This window comes from Mustela putorius, unplaced genomic scaffold (genome assembly GCF_011764305.1).
Source record: "Mustela putorius furo isolate JIRA1106 unplaced genomic scaffold, ASM1176430v1.1 tig00003942_pilon_pilon_pilon, whole genome shotgun sequence".
Lineage (NCBI taxonomy): Eukaryota > Metazoa > Chordata > Mammalia > Carnivora > Mustelidae > Mustela > Mustela putorius.
The window spans coordinates 15,833,510-15,858,046 of record NW_025422087.1 but is presented as its reverse complement, the minus strand read 5'-3'; the positions used below and the strand labels follow the sequence as shown (position 1 = coordinate 15,858,046).

General features: G+C 41.1%; 2 protein-coding genes across 4 annotated transcripts in view; one reads left to right on the top strand and one right to left on the bottom strand.

The window, feature by feature from the left end:
* The window catches only part of KLHL20 (kelch like family member 20), a 61,610-nt gene extending 56,821 nt beyond the window's left edge, over positions 1-4,789 (bottom strand). The window contains exons 1-2 of the mRNA XM_004761933.3: positions 4,652-4,789; positions 3,676-3,739 (exon numbers count right to left, since the gene is read on the bottom strand). Of these exons, the coding sequence (XP_004761990.1) occupies positions 3,676-3,698 (23 nt within the window). The 5' untranslated portion in view covers positions 3,699-3,739; positions 4,652-4,789. The remainder of the gene's footprint in view (positions 1-3,675; positions 3,740-4,651) is intronic.
* Positions 4,790-19,542: 14,753 nt separating this feature from the next.
* Positions 19,543-24,537, top strand: part of ANKRD45 (ankyrin repeat domain 45) — a 55,253-nt gene continuing 50,258 nt past the window's right edge. The window contains exon 1 of one of the 3 annotated variants that reach the window (XM_013061194.2): positions 19,543-19,617. The gene's annotated coding sequence lies outside the window, so the exon portion shown is untranslated. Of the gene's footprint in view, positions 19,618-20,145; positions 20,250-24,537 lie in introns of those variants that run through there. The other 2 variants (XM_013061193.2, XM_004761932.3) reach the window with 2 other exon arrangements.

Sequence of the window (24,537 nt, the reverse complement as noted above, 5' to 3'; positions counted from 1 at the left end):
CCAAGAACAAATCTCATCTGTGTAATAATGTACATTGGCTCTTAAATACCTACAGGATAAAGCCAACTCTTTCCCATGGTTGCAGCCTGATTTTCTATTTTTTTTTCCCCATTTCCATTTTTTTGCCCCCACATACTCTACACCCCTGATATACTTACCACTTCATTCACATCATATACTTGGAGGTCTTGGTATCTTTTGGCGGGCAGGGCGCATGACTGTTCCTTCTGTTTATGGTGTCTTTAATTAACTTTTTTCTTTAAGTGCTTATTTTTTAAAGTACATTCTTTACTGGGGCGCCTGGGTGGCTCAGTGGGTTAAAGCCTCTGCCTTCGACTCAGGTCATGATCCCAGGGTTCTAGGATCGAGCCCCACATGGGGCTCTCTGCTCAGCAGGGAGCCTGCTTCCCTTCCTCGCTGCCTGCCTCTCTGCCTACTTGTGATCTCTCTCTCTGTCAAATAAATAAATAAAATCTTTTTTAAAAAGTACATTCTTTACTGTAAAGCAAATCCTTATCCATTCTAGAAGATCTAGCTCAAATATCACCATCTTTTTGATGCTCTCATCTCTACAGAGCAGAAGTTCCCTTCTCTATGTCTACATTTCTATTAAAACTCTGTTCATGTTTTATTATGGTGTCTATTTACATGTCTTTCCATCCCTTCATCTGTATACATGCACTATACAGGCATATACCAAGCACTGCATAAATGTTTGGTGAATAAACTAATTCCTAATAAAACCAGGCTGAGTTTCCAACTTATATAATTAAAGAAAGAGGAAATTACACTGCAAAATGTTTTAATATATCTAAATGAAATAAATGGTTAGAAGATAGTATCTTGGGAAACAGGCACATTCTTGGTGAGACTATAAATTGGTATAATCTCCCAGGAAGGAAATTTGTCAGTATCTACCAAAATTTAAAAACACACATACTTTTTGGGCAGTTCTACATCTAAGAATTTATTCTACAGATACACATTTGGGGAAAAACCACCGACAAGGATAGTCACTGCAGAACTGGTTGTAACAGCAAAATAACTTAAATGTCTCTAAAAAGGACTGGTTAACTATGGCACCTACAGACAATGAAATACCACTGAACTATTAAGAAGAATATTGTGGATCTATATGTATTTGTCACCATCTATAAAATAATATGGGAAGTGAAAAAAGAAAGATACAGAAGAATGTGCATGATATGCTGACATTAGTGTTTTCACAAAAAGAGAAATATTCTATATATAATTGTATATGAATTATAATGTCTATGAAAAATGAGTATGAAACTGTTTATAGTGGTGGCCTATAAAGAGAACTCGGGGCTGGTGTTGGCATTAGGAGATTTATTTTTCACTGAATATCTTACTGTAGCTTTTAAATTTTGTTATCTGTACACATAATGACTAGTTAAATAAATGAATGCAATGAAGCTTTACTAATAAGATGTCAAGTCATTTCACAAAACATTATATTTAAGCATCAGAATACCTTCTTCAATAATTTTCAATCTTCCTCTTGTTCATATTTTTTGGCAGGGGGCATCCAGAGAAGTCTGCAGATACTGGGTAGTCATTTAAACTACTATTTGGTAATTGCTAGGTGCCAGGGACACAAACATATGGAATACATATGAGACTCAAAGAGCTTATATCCTAGTAGGAAGACGAAGAGATATTCAAATAATCTTAACATAAAGTTACTTCTCATTCGAAGCTCCTCTAATAGCAGCTAAGTGTAAAATCAACATTACTTCACAACCCAGCCCTTCTGGGCTGCAGCAGCGAAAATAACATCCCAAGAAGAAAAGGTGACTTAATGCAAGCAAAAGTAAAATTAAATCAGAGAGCAATGGTAGGCTGGGCTTTCATGTGATGATGATGAGGAAAGAGCTGTAGCTTAACAGTTAACGCCATCAGAATTCCCCAACTTGATTTAAAAAAAAAGATTTTATTTATTTATTAAAGAGAGAGAGAGCGTGTGAGCATGGGCTGGAGGAGGGGTAGAGGGAGAGGAAAAAGCAGGTTCCCCGCTGAGCAGGGAGCCCAACGTGCAGCTAGATCCCAGCACCCTGAGATGATGACCCCAGCCGGAGGAAGACGCTTAACAACCAAGCCACCCAGGCACCCCCCTCAACTTGATTTTGAATAACTGGAAGTATTACATAATAAAACAAAAAAAAAGAGAGAGAGAGTAGGTATGGATGATTAAGTGAATATTTTATATAGAAATTACTGATAAACCAAAAACATTCCCACGCTGTGCCTTCCCTTTTTAAAAAATAAGCTCTTATTTTAGCAATTACATAAGATATGACATTTATGGCAGCTGAGGAAGAGAAGCAATGAGTGGTTTTTGCATCCATGATAAAGGATGAAGCGGTTAGGCATTTAATATATTTTGTTAATTTCTTCATGTATTTTGCAGTCAATTATTACTCCTACTTAGAGTTAGATACAAATAAGATAATGACATTTGTTACATCCATAAAGTCATTTCATTTGGAGATCTCAAAGCATTTGTAGGCATCCATTAGTTCCCAATACCCTAGTCAGACACATTAGAAAAGTAAATTTGGGCACAGAGAAGGCAAATAGCTCAAGGTCAATCAAAAATTCAAGAACAGATTTGGAAAAAGATAGATATTCTGGTTCTTGCTCCTGGTTCTAAGTCATAAGTCATACCCCCATCATGAAATGTTTCTCTTAAAAGGGTCTGCCAGACCTGTTTCTCTTTGATGTTAAATAACAAATGAATATATTCAGTTCAATAAATGTAAAATGAGTTTAAAGAACAAAGAAATAGAACTAGGCTGATTTTGTTTTGATAAGGACTCTAGATCTATTTGTTAGAAAAGATTAAAAAAAAATTACTAAATTCTAGAGGTGCCTGGGTGGTTCAGTGGGTTAAGCCTCTGCCTTCCGCTCAGGTCCTAATCTCAGGGTCCTGGGATGGAGCCCTGCATCAGGCTCTCTGCTCAGCAGGGAGCCTGCTTCTCCCTCTCTGCCTGCCTCTCTGCCTACTTGTGATCTCTCTTTCTATCAAATAAATAAATAAAATCTTTTAAAAAAATTACTAAATTCTAGAATTGGGAGGGCTTATAATCATCTTTTTTTTTTTTTTTAACTCTGTTCTATTTTTCTATGGCCTAAGTTATTATGGCCAATACCTTTTTTAGTCCCTCAACAATCTTTCCTGCAATGCAGCTATTTTACTTCACAGAACAGATGTATTATTGATCATCAATGAAATAACCAAAACCATAATTAGATATACAGTACACTGCGTTACAAACACTTAATATTCTTCTATGGCAACAAAAAATTTTATATTCTATAGGTAATTGAAGACCAATGAACCCGTATAGTATTGTATTAAACTTGATGATTCTTTATCACCAAAAATTACCATGCAAAAAGGGAAATTTAAATGTTAGTAACTACATAAAATTCAGAATGCCCTTTAGATTTAAGTACTATACTGGATCCCTATTTCAAAAGTGATTAATTCCTGATAATAGTTTTTATTTACTTTAGAACAAGAATCATTAGTTCCAAGCAGAATCTGGTAAAGTTTGAAAACATCTTTTAAAAAAAATTAAATGAAGTCCTCAATTATTACGTGCTGAATTTCAATCGGTGAAACCGAAGGTTTTCTTCCTGAAAGCCTACCTGCGCATTGGCTTTCCTTCCATGCACCATGAAAAGTACCCTTCACAACGCTCTAAAGCCGAACCTAAGACAACAGAAAAGCAGTAACTTAAAAAAACTATTTCTGATCTTTCCAGTAACAACCTCTACACAATCATTTCGTTCAATGAAAAAATTTTATATTATATCACAAGCGTTTATTCATAACATACCCTTTATTTGGTGTCTTTAAGAGGACGATCCCTACTCTGGATATGGCTACGGAATGCTAAAACGATGGTAAGTGAAGGAGAGGTAAAGTGCGCTCTACAGTCCCGATGGCTAGGTGAGTCCTCTCTTCCAGAAGTGCTTTAACTTGGATCTCACCACCAAGTATGCCTACAGAACACTTACCAGATACCCACAGCCGTACTGACACGATCGATCGGATAGGGCACACGCAGGTTTAACAACGGATCTGAAACTTTAACTCGTCCCGAAGTGACAGGAGCGGGGTGGGGGGTGGGGGTGAAGGGGAGCTGGACATTTGCCTTTAAAAACACTGCGCTTCCGACTGCGGGGCAGCACGCACATGTCGGAGCAGCTCTGGCTCCAGACTCACATCCTCCCTACAAGCCTTTCCCTCAGTGCCCGAAACAATGTCCAACACCCACCTGGCAAGGTCTCACTAGGTCCCGAGGGTTAAATGGGACGCACGGTACCCATTTCCTTCCCCCGCCCCCTCCGACTTCCAGCCCTAGTCCGGGGAAGCTGTCCAGGGTGAGAACCCCAGCGCCTCCCCGGGCTCCGGGGTAGGGCGGTCAGCCAGCTCCGCTCAGTCTAGTGCCCCGCGAGGCCCAGCCCCAGCGCCCCAAGAGCCCCTTCTCGGCACCGACTGACAGCGGCGGGCAAAGCACGGCCCTCTACTCCACCCGGAGGCTCAGCAACTTAGGGCAAGATTTGCAAAGCAAGCCCTGGGCGCTGTCCACTGTCTCCTGCTCTGAGGCGGCGAACTTACCGGCTCTGTCACTTTCTTCTCTGCCGCCGCCCCCTCTCTGCCCGCCGCTCAGCCGCCGCAAGCGCAAGCAGGATGCAGATCCTCGAGCTATTTCCTCCCCACCCCTCTCCTCTCCTCAGCAGCGGAAGTGGTCCTGTTCCTAAGTCGTTCCCTCTGGAACCTGTAAGGCCCCTCCAAAGGTTCCGGTGTGGCTCAGGAAGCAGCTGCGCCCTTTGCTGGAGATTCGGATAACCTCGAAGACTGCCTGTCTTCGTATCCAGTTCCACCTATTCCAAGGGTGACTACTTTGCGAGTTCACAGGTGATCTGGCAGTATTTGAATACTGAAGCCTCCTCCTTTCTTTGTTTTCCCCAGCAGAAGGCCACGAAAAGATGGGTGTAATCACAAAAAGATTTATTTGTAGCTGGTGGGTCTCCTGTTGCACAATATAGGCACGACGTTGTCCCCAGTTGTGGATTGAATGATTGGTGCGTGCATAAGCGGTGTCGACCCTAGTGAGCCCCTACTGTGTGCAAGCTGCGGACGATACACAGTCAAAGTAGAAATAGACCTGACCTTCTAGATTTCCCACAGTTTAGCTTTCAAGATACGAGGGTTTTATCCACACACTTTACCAAAAACAAACAGATTAACAGGAGAAAAACGAAGTGCTTTGTGCAAACACTTTATCCAGACATTTCAAACACTTCTTCTGTGAACTCATTTTAGCATTAAGGGGAAAATTTTTTTTTTCAGTTTGTCCTTTGCCCAATTTTACCAGAGCACAAGCCATCTGATCAATGCTATCCATTTTGAAAATAAACAAGTAATTGGGTAAGGGATACAAGTATAATAATATAAGTGAAAGATTGTTGCTGGTTTCCTGATGACTTCTAGGCTTACGCATGAATTTAATCAGATTTTCTTTAGGTGTTCTTCATTGGGGTTGATATATTTGTCCAGTTGTTTCTGAAAAGGAAAGAATACCTTTTGTTAACTAGGTTGTAGTAAGAAACGTATGGCCTTTAGATCCGGACACCCAAAGTTTCAAATCTCTAACTGGCTTTACGACCTTAGTCAAAGTTCTTCATCTGAACATTAGTTTTCTTTGTGTGAAAGAATAATAATACCTTTTTTTAAAAAGTTGTTTTGAGAAGTAAATAATAATGAAGATCATGTTGTGTGTCTGGCATTTAGCAGACACTCAACAAAGGTCAGTTTTGTTTCCTCTTCCTATGCCACCGAAATGGACTTATTTATTAAATGAACACCTATTGCATGTAACCGTTCTTCAGAACAATGTACTGACCAAACATGCTTCAACATGTACTAGGAGCAGGCTTCTGGGGGAAAGGATGATGTACATCCAAGAAGCTCAGCAGCTGGGAGCGCCCGGTTCACTCAGGGTGGAAGACCACCTGCTTCTTTTTTCTCTTATCTCCCCTTCTGCAGAGATCACCTGTAGTTAATTAGATGATCCCTTTAAATATGTTTACTCAACCACAAATCCTATATTGCTTGGTTAGACATATCTTGCTTATCTGTAATCTCCTTTAACTCCTTTGTTGATTGCTGTCTTCTATCTAATAAATTCGGGACTGGGGAGTCATTTGGGGCGGCAGGCAGTCTTCTCAACTGCCAGCCCCCGCTCCCTTTCTCTTGTAGCCAACTTGTTTGTGCCTCATTCTTCTCCCATGTGCCGTTGGGAAGCGGCAATTGCATGCCAAGTACTATTCTAGGCTTAGGGAATACGGTCGTGAATGAGATAGACAACATCCTGAAGTTCTACTGAGGACTTATGTGGTTATGGTGCTTGACTTTCTAATTACTCAGTACTAACCAATGAAAAAATCAGAGAAAATCTAATGGAGACTGTGGAGAAAGACTTCCTACCATTTTTAGAAGAGCTGTAGGAAGAGATTGCATCTTTTCTCTCTGACCATTGTTGTGTCTGTATGTGATACCTGGAACCACTGCAACCATTTCACAAACATGAGGGAATCCACAGGAGAAAGAAGCTAGACAATAAAGATGGTAGAACATAGAGATGGAAAGAATTTGGGTCCTTGAATGTCATTTTAAAAAAATGATTTATTTATTTTAGAGAGAGAGTGGGGGGAAGGGCAGAGGGTGAAGAAGAGAATTTCAAGCAGACTTCCCAATGAGTGCAGAGCCTGACTTAGAGCCTGACTCATGACCTTGAGATCATGACCTGAGAGGAAATCAAGAGTTGGGCACTTAACTGACTGAGCCACCCAGGCATCCCTTGAATGTCATTTTTAAACTACTCATCTTCCTTTGTCCAGAAACTTCCTTATTGTTGGACATCTACTCATGTGAGAAAATAAATTTCACATTTTAAAGTGAGTTGGGGGTTTCTATTACTTGCAGCCAGAAGCATACTAATTCATATAAAAGAATATAGACAAAAAAGAAGTAAACAAATTTCATTAGGTGGCAAATGCTCTCTAAGAAGAAGATAAACAGGGTGATGTTACAGAGAGTGACTTAGTTGGGGAAAGGAGAGGTTTACTTTTTTGTTTTTATTAAAAATGTTTTATGTGAGTATAGTCGGCACACAATGTTACATTAGTTTCAGGCATACAACATAGTAATTCAGCATCGCTATACATTATACTGTGCTCACCACATGTGTAACTACCATTTGTCCTGTTCCGTCACTTTCATTGTACCACAGATTTTAAAAGATCTATTATCCTGCAGATGGATATTTTGACTATTTCCAGCTTTGCCTATTATAACGCAACAATGTAAATTCTGGCATATGCTCCCTTGTGTACATCTGTAAGGGTTTCTCTAGGATAGGAAGTATGAGTAAAATGGCTGGGTTGTATGCTATGTATATCTTCAACTTTACTAGCACTAGCCAAATTGCTCTCTAAAGTGATTGTTTTGTTTTACAATAACAACTACTACTATTCCTGCTACAACTACTAGCAAATACTTATGTAACATGAACTACATGCCAGACATTGTTCTAGGAACTTTTCTTAACTCATTAATACACACACTAGTCCTCCTGAGTTAGGATCTATCATATTATCATCATGAGCATCTCAATTTTACCGATGGCACCAAAATGTTAATGAACTTGCTCAAAGTCGGGGTAAGCCAAAGAGGCAGAGTTAGGACTTGAGACCATACACAATGGCTCCGAAGTCTGTGTTTTCAGCCAAGGCGGCATGCTGCCTCTCCTACTAGCAGAGTGTGAATGTTCTTGTTTGTCTACCTTATCTTATGCTTGGTGTTTCCCAACTTTAAATTTGTTTTGCCAATCTGATGAGTCTAAAATGGTAATTCACTGTGGTTTAGATGCACTTTCCTCTGATGGCTAGTGCAGTTAAGGCATCTTTTCATATGTTTGGCTGGAATTCAGGTCTCTCTTCTATGAATCACCTGTTGTAACAAACATCTTCAAAGGTGATCCTTAGATTTGTTCATAACATGAGAAAAGGAAAATAATTAATATTATTAATTATTAAAGGAGGTATTAAAATATAAGGAATGCTGCTAAGCAATGACAGAATTTTCAAGTCCTTAGCCAGGATAAGAGCAGTTCCTCCTACTTTTGTAAAGCTGTGATTCATTCTCCAGCCCACTGTGATCTGGTTTGTGCTTCTGCTAACTCTGTTTCTTTTTAAAGTGGAGCAGTGTAGTGTGAATCAACCCTTTCTATATACACCAAGGCCTAGAGAGTTCCATTTAGAAATATGAGTACAGGGACGCCTGGGTGGCTCAGTTGGTTAAGCAGCTGCCTTCGGCTCAGGTCATGATCCCAGCGTCCTGGGATCGGGTCCCACATCAAGATCCTTGCTCCGTGGAGAGCCTGCTTCACCCTCTGACTCTGCCTTCCACTCTGCCTGTGCTCACTCTCGCTCGCTCTTTCTCTGACAAATAAATAAATAAAAATCTTAGAAATATGAGTACAAAAAAACTGGCATTTGCAACAACTGGGGGATTTTTGCACCCTCAGTAAGTGTGCCCATGGGCAGACTGCATTTCTTTTCTTTTTAAATTTTTAATTAATTAATTATTAATTTAAAAAAGATTTTATTTATTTATTTGCAAGAGAGGGAGCACAGCAGGGGCAGGAGCAGAGGGAGAGGAACAAGCAGGATTCCCACTGAATGGGATCCCGGGATCCCAGGACCCTGGGATCACGAGCTGAGCTGAAGGCAGATGCTTAACAGAGCCACCCAGATGCCCTGGAGCCTGCATTTCTAGTTGAAAATATCCTAAAATAGATTTTTATCTGGACTGGGTATGAGACAGTAGCAAGAGCCAAACAGTTCATCAAGGGTTGCTTATAGTCTTTCAAAAATTAGAAATTACACGTTTGCTGTGTATAAAATGTTGTGCTTGGACCCAAGGTTCAGCAGTAAACAAGACACACGGGTTTCCTTGTTTTATGGAATTTCCATTCTTGCAGAAATATTCTAAAACTAAACCATCAGTTGTTCAATTAATTGTTTAATTACTGGTGGGATAATTGTCTGAAAGAGACCTACCACATGCTGAAGAAACTATGTAGTAAGGAGTCCAGACCTCGTCTAGGGGGTATGGGAAGGTGGGGTGGGCAGTCTCTAGGACGGCTCTTGTCTTAGTTCAGGCTGCCACAACAAAGTACCCAGAACTAGTGACTTAAACAACAGATGTGTATTTCTTACAGTTCTGGAGGCTGGGAAGTCCGAGATCAAGGTGTTAGCTGATTTGGTTATTGGTGAGTTTTCTTCCTGGATTGTTGATGGCTGTCTTCTCACTGTATCCCCGGAGAAAGATAAAAGGTTGAGGTGGGAAGAAGGTAAGGGAGAGCTCTTTTCTGGTGTCTCTTCTTATAGAGACATGAATCCTGTCGCATTTGGGCCCTACTGTTATTATCTCATTTAATTTTAATTACCTTCTTATTGGCTCTATCTCCAAATATAGTCCCAATGAGATTTAAAGCTTTAACATAAGAACTGGGAGTGGGAGTGAGGCACACAGTTCTGTCTATAATAACCCCCAATGTTCTCTGCCTCATGGTATTCATGCCCTTGTGTAATTTCCTTGTTTGAGGGTAGGCTACACCTAGTAACTAACAAATAGAAGACAGTAAAAGTAATGAAATGTCACGTTCAGGATTAGTTTGCCAAAAGACTGTAGCTTCAGTTGCAAATGTCATTTCCCTCTTGCTGACTGTTGGCCAGAAGCCTCTATCATATCCTTGCCATGAGAACCTCTCCATAGGACACCTCAGAATATGGCAGCTGACTTCCCTCAGAACAAGCAAGTGATTGAAGCTCTCAATCCAATAGCCCATGAGGAGCTGAGTCTTGCCATAAGCAACATGAGTGAACTTGGAAGCAAGTCCTTTCCCAAATGAGCCTTCAGATGAGATTGTAGACTCTGCCTACAGCTTGACAGCATGAGAGAACTTGAGGCAGCAGCATCTAGCTAAGCCATGCCTGGATTCCTGATCTACAAAAGTTGTGAGATTATACATGTTTGTTTTGGGGGGATACATTTTTATGGAGCAAAAACATTTTTATGTTATAACTAACACAAAAGATTTCCCTGACGGTGTGTCCCTTCGGCTGAGGCATGAAGGATGATGGGGGTTACTTAGGTGGCAGAGCTGGGAGGGAGGAGGAGTGTTCTCAGCAAAGACAACAAAGCCAGAGTGGCAAGGAAAACTTGGGCAGAAGTGCACTAGAGACAGTGGCAGGAGACAGAGCTGGAGAACTGGGAAAATGCTTTGGGAAGTTCAGGAACAACGCAGGAGGACAGAGCACAAAATCAGACAACAGCAGAGCATCTTCTCAGTTCCCTAGAGGTATCCACAGGGTAAGCGGTGGTGGTGGGGGGGGGGGGACAGAGGAGAGCACTATGATGGGTGCCAAGTCCCAGCGCTAACTCTGTGATCTCAAGCAATCACTTGGTCATTCTTGTCTTCAGTTTTCTCAGATAGAATTTGATTTCTTTACAACTCTTTGTCGAGGGTTATTAGTTAAATGAAAACTATAACATACTCCTGAAAGAAACAGGAGTAACCCCGAGCAGATAGAGAAACATTCCATGTCATTAGATAAGAGGACTCAAGTTCACAAAGATGGTAGTGCTCCATAAGTTAATTTATACATTTAGTGCATTCCAAGTAAGTCACCATCAGAGTTTTGACAGAGCTAGATAGGCTGATTATAAAGTTCATATGGAAGAACAGACATATGCAAATACCCAGAAATAGTCTAAAAATAGAAGTGGCAAAGGAGTAGGCTAACCCTGACAGATATTATTAAAGCATGTTCTGAAACTGCTATAATTAAAACTGTGGTTTTGGTGTATGAACAGACAGACAAATGGAGCAGGGTAGGAAATCCGGAAATAGACCCAAGAAATACAGGAATTTAGTATGTGATAAAGGTGGTCTTTCACATACCACCTTTTATATGGACTGTGATTATGTGGACTGTGGCTTAAATGATGCTGACAGGGGTGCCTGGGTGGCTCAGTGGGTTAAGCCTCTGCCTACTGCTCAGGTCATGATCTCAGGGTCCTGGGATCGAGCCCCACATCAGGCTCTCTGCTCAGTGGGGAGCCTGCTTCCCCCTCTCTCTCTGCCTGCCACTCTGCTTACTTGTGATCTCTCTCACTGTCAAATAAATTTTTTAAAAATCTTAAAAAAAATAAATGATGCTGACACAGCTATGGAAAAAGACAAAATCCATGTGGAAAAAGACAAGCTCTATTCCATATAAGGAACTAGATCCCCTGCAGTCTCACCAAAGGCCTCTTGAAGACCCCATGGAAATCTTGGGGGTTAGGATAGCCCTTCAGAATTGTCACATGTTGGGGGTGAAGAGCTTGGGTCCTCTATACCCCACAACAACCAGATTATCAGAAGTCTAAATGCAAATAGTAAAAGCATAAAAATAGGACAAGAAAACATAGATGAATTTCTTTATTAAGAATGGAGAAAGGGGCGCCTGGGTGGCTCAGTGGGTTAAAGCCTCTGCCTTCGGCTCAGGTCATGATCCTGGAGTCCTGGGATCGAGCCCCGCATCGGGCTCTCTGCTCAGTGGGGAGCCTGCTTCCCCCTCTCTCTCTCCCTGCCTCTCTGCCTACTTGTGATCTCTGTCTGTCAAATAAATAAATAAAATCCTAAAAAGAAAAAAAAAAGAATGGAGAAAAACTTCCCTATGACTCAAAATCTAGAGGCAAAAAGATTTATAAATTTGTATTTAAAAATTTTCCATGGGGGGGTGGGTGCCTGGGTGGTTCAGTGGGTTAAGCCTCTTCCTTCAGCTCAGGTCGTGATCTCAGGGTCCTGGGATTGAGCCCTGCATCAGGCTCTCTGCTTGGCAGGGAGCCTGCTTTCTCCACCACCCCCCTCACTCTCTGCCTACTTGTGATCTCTGTCTGTCAAATAAATAAATAAAATCTTAAAAAAAAAAATTTCCATGGGAAAAATATTACAAGTGAAGTTAAAAAATGACATGAAAAAATATTAGCAGTACATATCACAAAAGATTCATAATCAAATATATACATAGGAAAAAACATATAATATAGATAATTAGGCAAAATACATGAACAGGCAGTCCTCAAGAAAAGAAATGGCCCTTAAACATTTGAAAATATGTTTACTCTTGCTGATAATAAGAAAAATGCACACTATAGCTATATTATATATAATATAAATATAACATATATATTAGCTTATATGTATTAGCATCTACCCTCTGACCCAGCAATCCTGCTATCCCAAGGAAACACTTGCAAAAATATAAAAAGAAAAAAAACCAAAAAGTTATACATAAGGTTATTAGCTGCAGGATTCTTTGTAACAGGAAAAGAATGGAAACAACCACAGAACCTCTCAATAGGGGACTGATTGAATAAACAATGGGATATCCACATAATGAGGATTATGCAGCTATAAAAAGAAACGAGAAAGATCTTAGAACACTTACATGACACTTCTTCAGGATATATTGTTAAGTGAAAAAAACTAAGTACGTGGTGTGTGTAACATGATAACTTTGATTAAGCAAGGAAATATGATATGTAAGTATATGAAGGTGTATGTGTGTATATATATATATATATATATATATATATATATATATATGATTATTTTATTTGAAAGAGAGAGAGAACATGAGCAGCAGAGGAGGAAGCAGACTCCCCGCTGATCAGGGGGCCCAATAGGATCGATCTCAGGACCCTGAGATCACCATCTGAGCTGAAGGCAGACGCTTAACCCACTGAGCCACACAGGCACCCTGATAAAGTGAAACTTAATAAAAATGGTTGGCTAGAGGAAAAGGAGATAACAGAAGGGTTAGGGATAGAAGTCAGATTTCTTTGAGAGCATTGCATTTTATATTTTAATTTATTAAATGCTCTTAATAACTAAAAATTCACATAAGTGAAATCTACTTTTATTTAAATAAAATTTTATTATTTACTTAGATAACATTTATTTTTATTTCAATAAAATTGAAGGCATTTTATTTCAATGTGTTCAGTAATTTCAAACAAGATTTAATTGGGGGAAAAAAAAGCAATATCTGAATGCTGAAAAACAGATGGATGGAGCTGCATGTCACATTGACGGCATATAGTGAGCCATGTAACACGCCAGCCAGGCACCCTTCAGAAATTATGGATGTAATCCACCAGTCACTGGAAGTGCTGTGAACAGACAGATCTCAGCTGTTAGCCTTTTGTGGAAAGCACCCTGGTGGAAGAGAGCTGCCCACCCAAGGCCTTCCTCCCTTCCAGTGAAGGCTTAGCCAATGACTAGTTGATATGGAGGTACAAAGACACAGCTCCCTTGTCCCATCTTGGGACAACTCTGAAAGACCATCCCAACTACAGAGTTCCCCAGAGAGTCTGCACAGGACTTGGTTGAGATAGCACTGTAGCTTAACTTCTCTCTCTGACCTGCTTCCTTACCTTTCTTTCTAGGTCTTGACCCCAAGTCTAATTTCCTGCATGCCCAACTCCATCTCAGAATATGTTTCTGGAGTAGCCTCACAATGACAGTTGGTGCTAGGAATGCCAGGAGTGGCTCAGGAAGCAGTTAGGAAGACAGGATTTTTTGTGTTGGAGCATCAGCTTGCCAGGCTAGTAGAGATATATACTCCCTGGTGGTGGAAAGAGGGTAATTAGTCCCTAACAACAGCAGTGCAATTGTGAAAACCTCCACTATTAGCAAACTGTGTATTTCAGTGGGAGGAAACATTCTTATGGGTCCAATGTATCAGGTGTTAGAAATATACAGAAGAAATAGGGGTGGGTTGTGGTTAAGTTCATTTGATGTCATCGGATGAAATGCAGAGTAATTAATTATCTATTCAAAACAAAGCATGAGGGGCGCCTGGGTGGCACAGTGTGTGAAGCCTCTGCCTTCTGCTCAGGTCATAATCTCAGGGTCCTGGGATCGAGCCCCGAATCGGGCTCTCTGCTCAGCGGGGTGCCTGCTTCCCTCCCACTGCCGTCTCTCTGCCTACTTGTGATGTCTGTCTGTCAAATAAATAAAGTTAAAAAAAATAAAATAAAAACAAAGCATGAAAACCAAAGGATTTCCCAGATAACAAATAGGTTCTCGTCTTCTGCAACTAGAAGGCAGGAAAAGCTCGGGACCAATTCCAGGACTTAATCATAAGAGCAGCAGAACCTATCAGCAAGTCTGCTATGCCAAGAACAGGGTACTAGTTGGAAAGAGTGGGAACTTGACATATGGGATGAGGACATTTGGGTCCCTCCACCCTAAAATATTTAATTCCCAAAGATTCGTGAACCTTTTGAGCCAAAGAAGTGGCCCCCCTCTTCCCTCAGGCTAATGTTCCTTCCTTGCTGTAGGACAACAAGAACCCTTTGAGGATCAGCCCTGTCTTCCATTGTCTAGGTTTACCAGTAGGCTAGTAAATAGAAATAAGGCACTAAGTTACCCAGCTGGGGATACATTAGGCCTGATAATGTAGGAAAGGACAACATATACCCTGAGGAGCTCAGGATATGGGAGAATCCACATGATGACAGAGTAAAAGGGACTGTATCCCAGGAGCTCAGGATCTGAGTGAGTGTACACGGGACTGAGTTCTGGGGATACTGGATCTGGGGAGACAGTATACAAAGTTGAACAAGGGGGTTTAATTAACTTTTGAAGCACTCTGCTGGGATACAGAATTTAACCTGGCAAGGATCTCAGGAGATGGTGCAAACATGCTGTAGAATGGCTTCATAAGCATGGAAAGTGATAACCCATGCTAAGTGAAGGAAAGGTGCCAGAATTTCCATGGAAGGAAGTAGAATAAGAGCTCAAAAAGTTCAAAGAAATGAGCATGCTAGAGTCAATATGTTATGTAAACCCAGAAGACCCACCAAGCAATTATATTCCATGGGAGGGACTGGAGGCAGACCATTTACCAAAGTAATAAGGAAGGTGCTATTGAGAGGGGTATCCAGAACCATTAATTAATTCAGTATTGGCTCTCTTCTTGTTGACCAGATTGATGGTAGGAGATGCTGACACAGAACTGGGCTCCCTGATTACGGTGAGGATGTCAGGATGGCCCCATTTCCCTCATACACAGAAGAGAGGCTAGATGACGTAACTTAATCATCAGAGGCCAGGTAGATACAATTATTATAATAAGCATCAGGGTCAGAGTGGAAGGAAGGGATCTGTAGGAGTTAGAGAAATGGTTCGTCTCCAGCTGAGGCGTAGGCTGAGCTGATGCTGCATGGTCTCAGGTCCCAGTGTAAGTTGTATTGTTAGCATAGACTTTTGCAGCATGATGTAAGGGCTCCAGGTAAACAAAGCCAGGCAGTTCATTCCAAGGGCTTAGAAGTTATCTCCCATAAGCAAAGGGAAAAGGACCAACTTTTCTGCCCAGCGCTTTTCATCCACACGTACCTGCCTACCTCTGTCATACTAACTTAAGAGCAAGCTGGGTATCTGAGCATTGCTGGAGACATTGCTGGAGAAGATCACTCAACTGGGCAGGGTTAGCAGACTTCGAATTCATAGTTTTCAACCTCAATCACCTCTTCAGTGCAACCAAAGTTTTCACTTGTTTTGGCAAATCTTCATGCTATTCTCACCCTTCTCATGCCTTTCTCCCTCAGCTTAAGCATTCTTAGTCCAAGGTCATCAAGCTGGATTTTCTTCTCCTTTTTTAAAGATTTTATTTATTTATTTGACACAGAGGGAGAGCAAGCACAAGCAGGGGTAGTGGCAGGCAGAGGAAGAGGGAGAAGCAGGCTCTCTGCTGAGCAGGGAGCCCAATGTAAGACTTGGTCCCAGGACCCTGGGATCATGACCTGGGCTGAAGGCAGGCGCTTAACCAGCTGAGCCACCCAGGTGCCCAAGCTGGGTTTTCTTTGACCATAAATTCCATAGGATGAAAAATTAACTGCATCCAAGCTTCTGTTACTTTTTTGCACTTCAAAATTAAAAGAGCAAGTGAAGTTCCTCCTATTTGAGGCCATCATTCCATAGATAATTTAGCCCTTTATCCTTCAATTTCCCTTAGGATCTTACTTCATTGGTCATCTTTTTTCTTAATCTTCTCTTTCAGCAAGTTCCTTGCTGTCACATTATAGATACACATGGGCTTCTGTGATCCTCTCCCTGCCACAACATCTCCCTAGATACTTTGTATTCCTTTAACAACTGAGCCATTTCTTATTTCTCAACGTCTTATTGGAATTTCTCAAAAGAATAGCAGATCTTCTCTACCATCACTTCATTTCAATTATTGTTATTAAACCAATCACACTGATGTTATGTCTGACAAATGCCAAACCTGTCTTACATGAAAAATAGAGATACTTCCTGCAAGGAGACAGTTTTCTGAAAAAGCTTTTTATTCTACCTTCTTCAAAGCTAGAATATTCTATTCCTAGTGGTCTACTTCCTCATCTCCCTCCTTCATTTACTCATTCCACTGCACTCCTGATTTTTGTCTATTACCCTTCACTAAAACTGATCCCATAAAGGTTACCCCAAGTGACAAATTCCATTGTCATTTTTTTTCCCAACTCTTTTTTGAAACAATTTCCTTGGTTTCTATGCTGCCACGCTTACCTGGGCCTGTTCATTCTCTCCCTATCTTCCTCTGCCTACTCCTTAACGTTCCTGTTCCCATCGCTTGCCCTTAGCACTCTGGTCTTTTATGCATCACCCTGGATAACTCTTTGAAGGTTTTTATGTCTTCCTTTTTTTTTTTTTATGCCTAACATTTATATGCCAATGACCCCCACATTTTTATTTATATTCCAGTCTTGTCTATTGAGCTTTTTTTTTTTTTTTTTTTTAAAGATTTGTTTATTTGAGGAGAGAGAGAAAAGAAGGGAGCATGCATGTGAGGATGCACAGGGAGGGGCCGAGGGAGGGAGAGCATCTCAAGCACATTCCCCTGCTGAGCACAGAGCCTGGTGGGGGAGGTGGAGGGGCTAAATCATGATCTCTGAGATCATGACCTGAGAGCATGACCTGAGCTGAAACCAAGAGTCAGACATTCAACCAACTGAGCCACCCAGGCGCCTCTACTGACCTTTAGATTCAAATGTATGCTGGCTGGAGGCACACTGATATTTCTGCCTCTGCGTGTCTAAGACTGCACACATCATCCTGATTCAAACCCTCCCTCTGAATTAGAAGACCCCTAGCCACCTGGTCACCCAGGGGAAACCCGGGAGTCACCCTTGGCTTCTCTTCGTGCCTGTTGTCTTATCTTCCTCCAAACTGTTCTCCGTATTGCTGTCTGACCTCTTCCAATCTCTTTAATTACATCTCCTGCTTCTTTCAACCACATATCCCTGGCCTGTTTCTATCTACATATGCATTTGTTTCTCTATTTATTTTTTGACTTATGACATATTTTATGACTCCATTTTTTTTTTACAATTTTTTTTTGAATGCTTTTTCCCACTTCTTTGCCTTTTGAATTTCTATTTACCCTTTGGTTTTGGTTTTTTAAAAATTTTTATTTATTTATTTATTTAACAAATGCAGATCACAAATAGGCAGAGAGAGAGAGAGAGAGAGAAGGAAGCAGACTCCCTGCTGAGCAGAGAGACCAATGTGGGGGCTCCATCCCAGGACCCTGAGATCATGACCTGAGCTGAAAGGCAGAGGCTTTAACCCACTGAGTCACCCAGGCGCCCCCACTTTTGGATTTTCATTCTGTAATCTTCTATCATATTATTTATTATTCTGAGCATTGGGTCATTTGTTAGGTGTGTCTTACAGGGCTATACTTAAGTCACTGACACAAAGTTGTTGAAATGGAGAGGGTGAGAGAGTACTAGAGCATCCTGCTAGAAACCTGTCTTTGTATAACATTGATCCTCTAACTGATAATATTCATGCACAGTTTTTTCTTCTATAAGCAAAACAATTACCTGCAATTTTATCCTTTCCAACTTTCATTTTGGGAATTTATCTCAATGGACAGCATGTTTCTAAAATAAAGCCATACTATATTTTCCCCTTTCCATATTATGAGACATTGATGTTACAAGTAATAGAAATCTAATCCTTTTTTCGATTACTTAAAAAAAAAGTAGTGTTTTAAAAGATTTTATTTATTTATTTGACAGAGAGACAGAGAAGGAGCAGAGGGGAGGGGTATAGGAACAAGGAGAGGCAGACTCCCCACTGAGCAGGGAGCCCAGTGCAGAACTCAATCCCAGGACCATGGGATCATGACCTGAGCAGAAGACAGACACAACCAACTGAGCCACTCAGGTGCCCCTATAAAAAAGTAATTTATTGTAACAATTGAAAAAAGAATAAAATATTCTACTAAATACTATAAAATACTTCTACTTTCAATCAATTTGGAAACCTCCAGCCCACTATAATTTTCTGGAGCTGACCTAATTTTGAGGGGGCTTGAATACTGGTTAACTCATCTGCTCCTTAAGCCATTTGTACACCAGGACTTCACTGTCATATCTGGACCTCCATCATTAGTACCCACAGGTTGTTGCTCTTCTGCATCCATTTAGCCTCTTCAGATCTAATGGCTCTCTTCAATATTCTCATGCCAAACTTGCGGGGCAGGGGATGGGAGTTAGAGAGGATCATGAAAATCTTTCTACTGGATCTGGGCCACTCCCATGCCAGAATTTTCCTCCGGAAGGCTGTTTCTCACCTGGTCTGCCTAAATGAATCAGGCAATTGTTTCTGACATGGAGTTAAGCAGAGAATAGGGCTCCTTTGCTTTTAGGTTTCTCGGACCTACTTAGAGTCTTCCCATCCTTTCTAGCATTCAGAGCACTAAAAATAATCTTTTACGAATTCTATTTAACTTTCAGTATTGGAATCCATTTAAGACTTTCCATAAACAGTTGTATTTGAGAATTCTTCACACCTAATGAAGACAAATTAAAAACAGATTCAAGAGCGATCATGCATCAGAAGTCATCTCCCATCCAGATGCTAAAAAAGAAACCTCAGCCAGACTATGAAAAACATAGTACATACATATAACATATTAAAAGTGAAATACCTAAAATATCTTGCTCTTTCAACAATTTCAGTAGGAAATGAGTGCTTAGTAGAGCAAATGTGCTATGTGTTGATTGCAGGAGTGAGCTAGCAGATGACAAAATTTCTAGACTATTGTTCCTATCTATAATGTCAAACTCTAATATTTTGACTATTACAACTACTTTGAATAAGAGAAATCTAATAATTAAATTTTTTTCTCAAACTTATTTTTTATTCCAGAAGTTCAGATCTATGGTAGCAATATTTCACTTGGATCTTAAGCCAAATATTTATTTTAAAACTAAGCTATTCAGCCGTCAGCTCAGATGTTCTGAGCTCTACTGAAATATTACCTCCTCCTTAACTATTTCCTTGTAGAAATAGTAAATAAACAAATGCTTTCCTTCACTCATGAATCAGCTCCAAAACTTCCTGGTCTTCACTCTGTGATTAATGCGGACATTTATATAGTTTCTGGGTAAGTGTGGCACTTTTTTCCTGTCTCCTTTTGATGCCCCTGGTCCACCCCTTCCCATCCTCCCTTTTAAAACGTTGTTTGTTTTGGATCTTAAATTCCTCAAGCAAGCTAGATACTAATTTCCTAGGCCCTTCCACGCCTGACATAGTTGGCACTTGTGAATTCTCAGGAAACGGGCTTGGTGACAATGACCATGAACCACAAGAAAAAGACTTCTAACAGCCTAGAACATCAAGCAAGCTGTCGGTTATATTACAACGTTTCGTAGTTTTCAGAACGCATCCTCGTATTTCTGGGAAAGTTCTTTAGTTCAAAGAGCCAAAGATAAGACTTAAGACGGACCTGCAACCAATGCGCACGCCTTATTTTCCAAAATTTATTTTTTAAACTGTAGAGTATATACAGTCCAAACGGTAGAAAATTTACAAAATAAAGACCGCCCCCGCCCCCACCCGAACGCAGCGATTTAACGCGGGCGGCTGAGATCCTTTGGGTTTCCTCCCGCCCTCTCGACTCGCACCTGCCGACCTCGACCCTCGCGCGCCGCCGGAACCGCGGCGCTCTGGGCGGCGCTACCGGGCGCGGGTGCGCCGTCGCCATGGTAACCGCGGAACTCGGGGGCCTGGGGAGCGGTGAGTCGGGGTCTTGCGCCGAGGGCAGCGGTGGGCGCTCCGGGTTGGGCCGTGGTGGGGTGGGAAGAGGAATGGGTTTTTTCCCGTGTGGCCGCGGGGGCCGAGCCTAGGGGAGTGGGCGTCGACCGCGGCGTCTTCAGGCTTTGCCTCTGCCCAGAGCTTTGCAGAGCGGCTCCCGCCCCGCGGGCAGCCTCGGAGATCCCCGAGTGTCCCTGAGGGATTCAGGCCGGAAGGCGAGCTCCGCTGTCCAGAAGTGACTGGTGTCCGCCCCCCGCCCCCCGGGCCTCTTGGGACTGTCACTCTGTTTGCGCTTCCTCAGGCCTTCCTTTCTTTAACCCCAGGGGCCCAGGGCTGCCCTTTGGGGCCCTCTCCTTGAGCTGGGACTTAAAATCCTCGAGGGGCCACGTTTTTTTGAAGAAGAATTCAATTAGCTTAAAAGGGCCTTAAGATCTATTCATCGTAACGTCGAGCTTGTCTGCCTCCTTGCCCTTTGTGTCTCCTTCTCATGACCTGGGTTGCCCTTCCCTTCTTGTTTTAAGACTCCTTCCTACTCCTCCATCATGGGGTGTCCCCACTTCTGGGAAGCCTCTTCCCAACCTCCTCGCTGCCGGTCTAATTTAAGTGTCCAGTGTCTTTACTCTCAGTGCTCTTTGCTTGTATCTCCATTATATCCCTGTCTCACCGTCACTGCTGATTTACTGGCGGCTTCCCCAGTGGACTGGGGAATGGCCTACGGGGTAGGACCGGGGCCCCTGTGATGTTCTTTTAACAGTGCCTGAGCAACCTCAAATGAGTTCGCACTTCATGCTTAAAAGGACGAGTTTTTGCCCTGCTTTCCAACACGAATTAAGTAAAGCCGAGCAGGTGCTGTTCTCATTTCACGAATAAAGAGTGTGAGTTCAGAAAAGTCACGTGATTATTAAATACCAGAATTAGGACTAAAGCATGGGCCCTCTGACTCACAGACTGCTCTGCCCTTCTGCCTTCATAGTTCCAACCCTGTCTCCCCTCTCTGTGCTTACATTCTCTATGAACGTTTGGTTATAGGTACCTGGGTTGCAATTTTTTTTTAAAAGATTTTATTTATTTATTTGACAGAGATCACAAGTAGGCAGAGAGGCAGGCAGAGAGAGGAGGAAGCAGGCTCCCTGCTGAGCAGAGAGCCCGATGTGGGGCTCCATCCCAGGACCCTGGGATCATGACCTGAGCCAAAGGCAGAGGCTTTAACCCACTGAGCCACCCAGGCACCCCATGCAATTTTGATTTACATTGTAACTTCTATGGGCAAAGAAAACAGAATTTAATTTTTGTCTGTGACCTAGATTCTTTTGTGAGCCCTCACTCATCAGTTATCAGGAAAAAATTAAAATGTTCTGTGGTTTTAAAGTTTAGACACATCTGTAACTGGCTTCTTTGTCTAATGTTTAATTTCTCTTATGCAAAGATATTTAGGTTCTCAGGTAACTTGTCCCCTGATACTGTCCTTGAGATGCTGTTCTGGTGTGTGGATATATGGGGATTCACGAAACTTTTGGGCAACTGAGGCCCCTTTGTCATGTTCGGAGTCCTGTCCCTTGTGAACAGATCTCTCCTGGTTTGATCAGTGCCCTGAACCTTCTGTGACTTTCCTTCCGCTCTGGTTCCAGTGGCCCCTACAAGAAGACTCTGCCATTTCTGGATCTCATCCATGTCTTAGAACAGTGGTCCTCAAACTTTTTGGTGCCGGTACTCCATTACACACTCAAAAAATTACTGATCTGAAAAGCTTTCCTTTAGGTGGGTTTTATCTAGCCATAAAATCAGCATTAAAAATATAGTAAGAATTAGAAATTAAAACTGAGAATTAAAAACACATTACTTCTTTTAACAATAATAAAAATAATTCTATTATATGTTAAATATAAATTACATATTTCTTGTGGAAAATAAGTATTTTCTAAAACAAAAATATTAGTGAGGAAGTAGAGTTAAACATTTTCAGTGTAGGTGTACCTGGGTGGTTCGCTCGGGTAAGCATCTTACTTCTGATTTCTGTTCAGGTCATGATCTCAGGGTAGTGAGATCCAGCCCTGTGTTGGGCTCTGTGCTCAGTGGGGAGTCGGCTTGAGATTCTCCCTCTCCCTATGCTCACTCTCATTCTCTCTCAAATAAATAAATCTTTAAAAAAACATTTCAATATATAGAATATTGATAACAGGAAGAAAGGAAAAGCTATGTTATTATGATCATCCTATTAGTACTTATAGTCACAGTAAAAGTACTTTAAAATATTCTAAAACTTCTATGCTATAAGAAGAAGAAACCATAAAGAATAGAATTCTTTGCTCTGTCTTCAAAATAAAAAAAAAAAAAACACCAGTATGATGAAGGACACAGTCAACAATAGACCACCAAACATATGACAGAAGAGTTTACTTTTTTTCCCACCAGATTACATGTCTTTTAAAAGGCAGGCTTAAGGATAAATGCTCTGGAAGACTTCACTTTGCCCTTTTATTTCGGAAAGGCTGATCTCAATTTAGTTTAGATTTGGGGTAGAACAGTCTTGTAGGTTTGACCATAGACCAGGGTGACTTAAGTCCTAGGACTTTGTCCTAGTCCAGTGGCTCTTAAAGTATGATCTGAGGATTCCCTTGGGGTCCTTTTGACATTTTTCAGGGAGTTCACCGATAAAGCTATCTGCATATTCATTCTTTTTTTTTTTTTTTTAAGATTTTATTTATTTATTTGACAGAGAGAGATCACAAGTAGGCAGAGAGGCAGGCAGAGAGAGGAGGAAGCAGGCTCCCTGCTGAGCAGAGAGCCCGATGCGGGACTCGATCCCAGGACCCTGAGATCATGACCTGAGCAGAAGGCAGCGGCTTAACCCACTGAGCCACCCAGGCGCCCTGCATATTCATTCTTACACATCATTTGTCTTTGTATTCTCATTCTCTCACATGTTATGGTGGTTTTCTGGAGGCTCAATGACAGTTGCTATCACAACATCACACATCATGGGAATGAAAGCAGAAGCAGGAATTTGAACCCATCTCTTTTCTATTAAGTCAGACATTAAAGGGATTTGCAAAAATGTAAAATAAGCCACTCTTCTGATCAAATTTTCCTTATAAAATATATTTTTCATAAACTATAATTTGTATGTTAACATGTAATTGTTTTAACATGAACTAATACATATCTTAAAGATTTTTAAGTTTTAATTTCTAATATGATAAATGTTTTTTTCTAATATGGTAAATACTGATAGATATAACCCACACAAAAATTTTGGGGGCTCTCCATTTTTAAGAGGGTAAAGAGCCCTGAGATCAGGGAATTTGAGAAATGCTGCCCTAATCATGTTAATTCTGGGCTGATATGGAAATTAAGCTCCATTCAAGGGTATATCAAAGTAGCTTTGAGTATTCTGGCCTGAATAATATTTCCAGTATTTGATCCAGTTTATTTATCAATCTCTGAATTAACTTGGGACCACACTGATCTCTAGATGCAAAATAATCTGTCTGTAATCAAATATTTGGTGGTGGTAGAGTAGAAAATAATTTACTCACACCATGCATAGGACAACTGTGTATTAAAGAAAAAGAATAATAGTATTACCATCTATTCTTTTATTTCATGAATGCTCTTGCTGGAGGAATGATGACATAATGACGACGATTGGTTTTGTTTCCTGAGAGCTCACCATGGGCTTGACATATGCAACATCAAATTTATTAATTCTTAGAACAATCCTACAAACTAGGTCTAGTGGTATTCCTACAAGAGATTAGGTAAATCACCCAGTATTTATGCAGCTAGTAAATTAATTGCAGGATTAGATTGTAAACTCGAGTCTTTTTTACTCCAAAACCCATTGTTCTTGCCTGTGAAGAGCAGCACTAGGAATCGCAAGCTTGATGTTAAGAGTTATTGAAAACATACGTCAAGAATTGTGGTAAGTCTGGAAGGGACACAAGAGAAATCTAAGGCTTGATCCTTGCCCCCATCCAGTTTCTAATCTAATTAAGTGATGTCTTCTGTATTTGAAACAAATAGAAAATAATGTAATACCATACTTGGTAACTTGTATGTTATAGACTATGTATAATGGCCTTTGGAGATCATAGGAGGAAGAGGCCCCTGTTCATTCTAGAGAGGAGTCCAGGAAAGTTTCAGGAAGAAAATAGGTTGATAGCTTGGCCTAAATAGGATTTGGATAGTAGGAATGGAGGAAGAAAAGAAACATTATTCTAGACCTAGTAACAGGAATATATATGAGATGTAAATAGGATTTTCTCAGTAT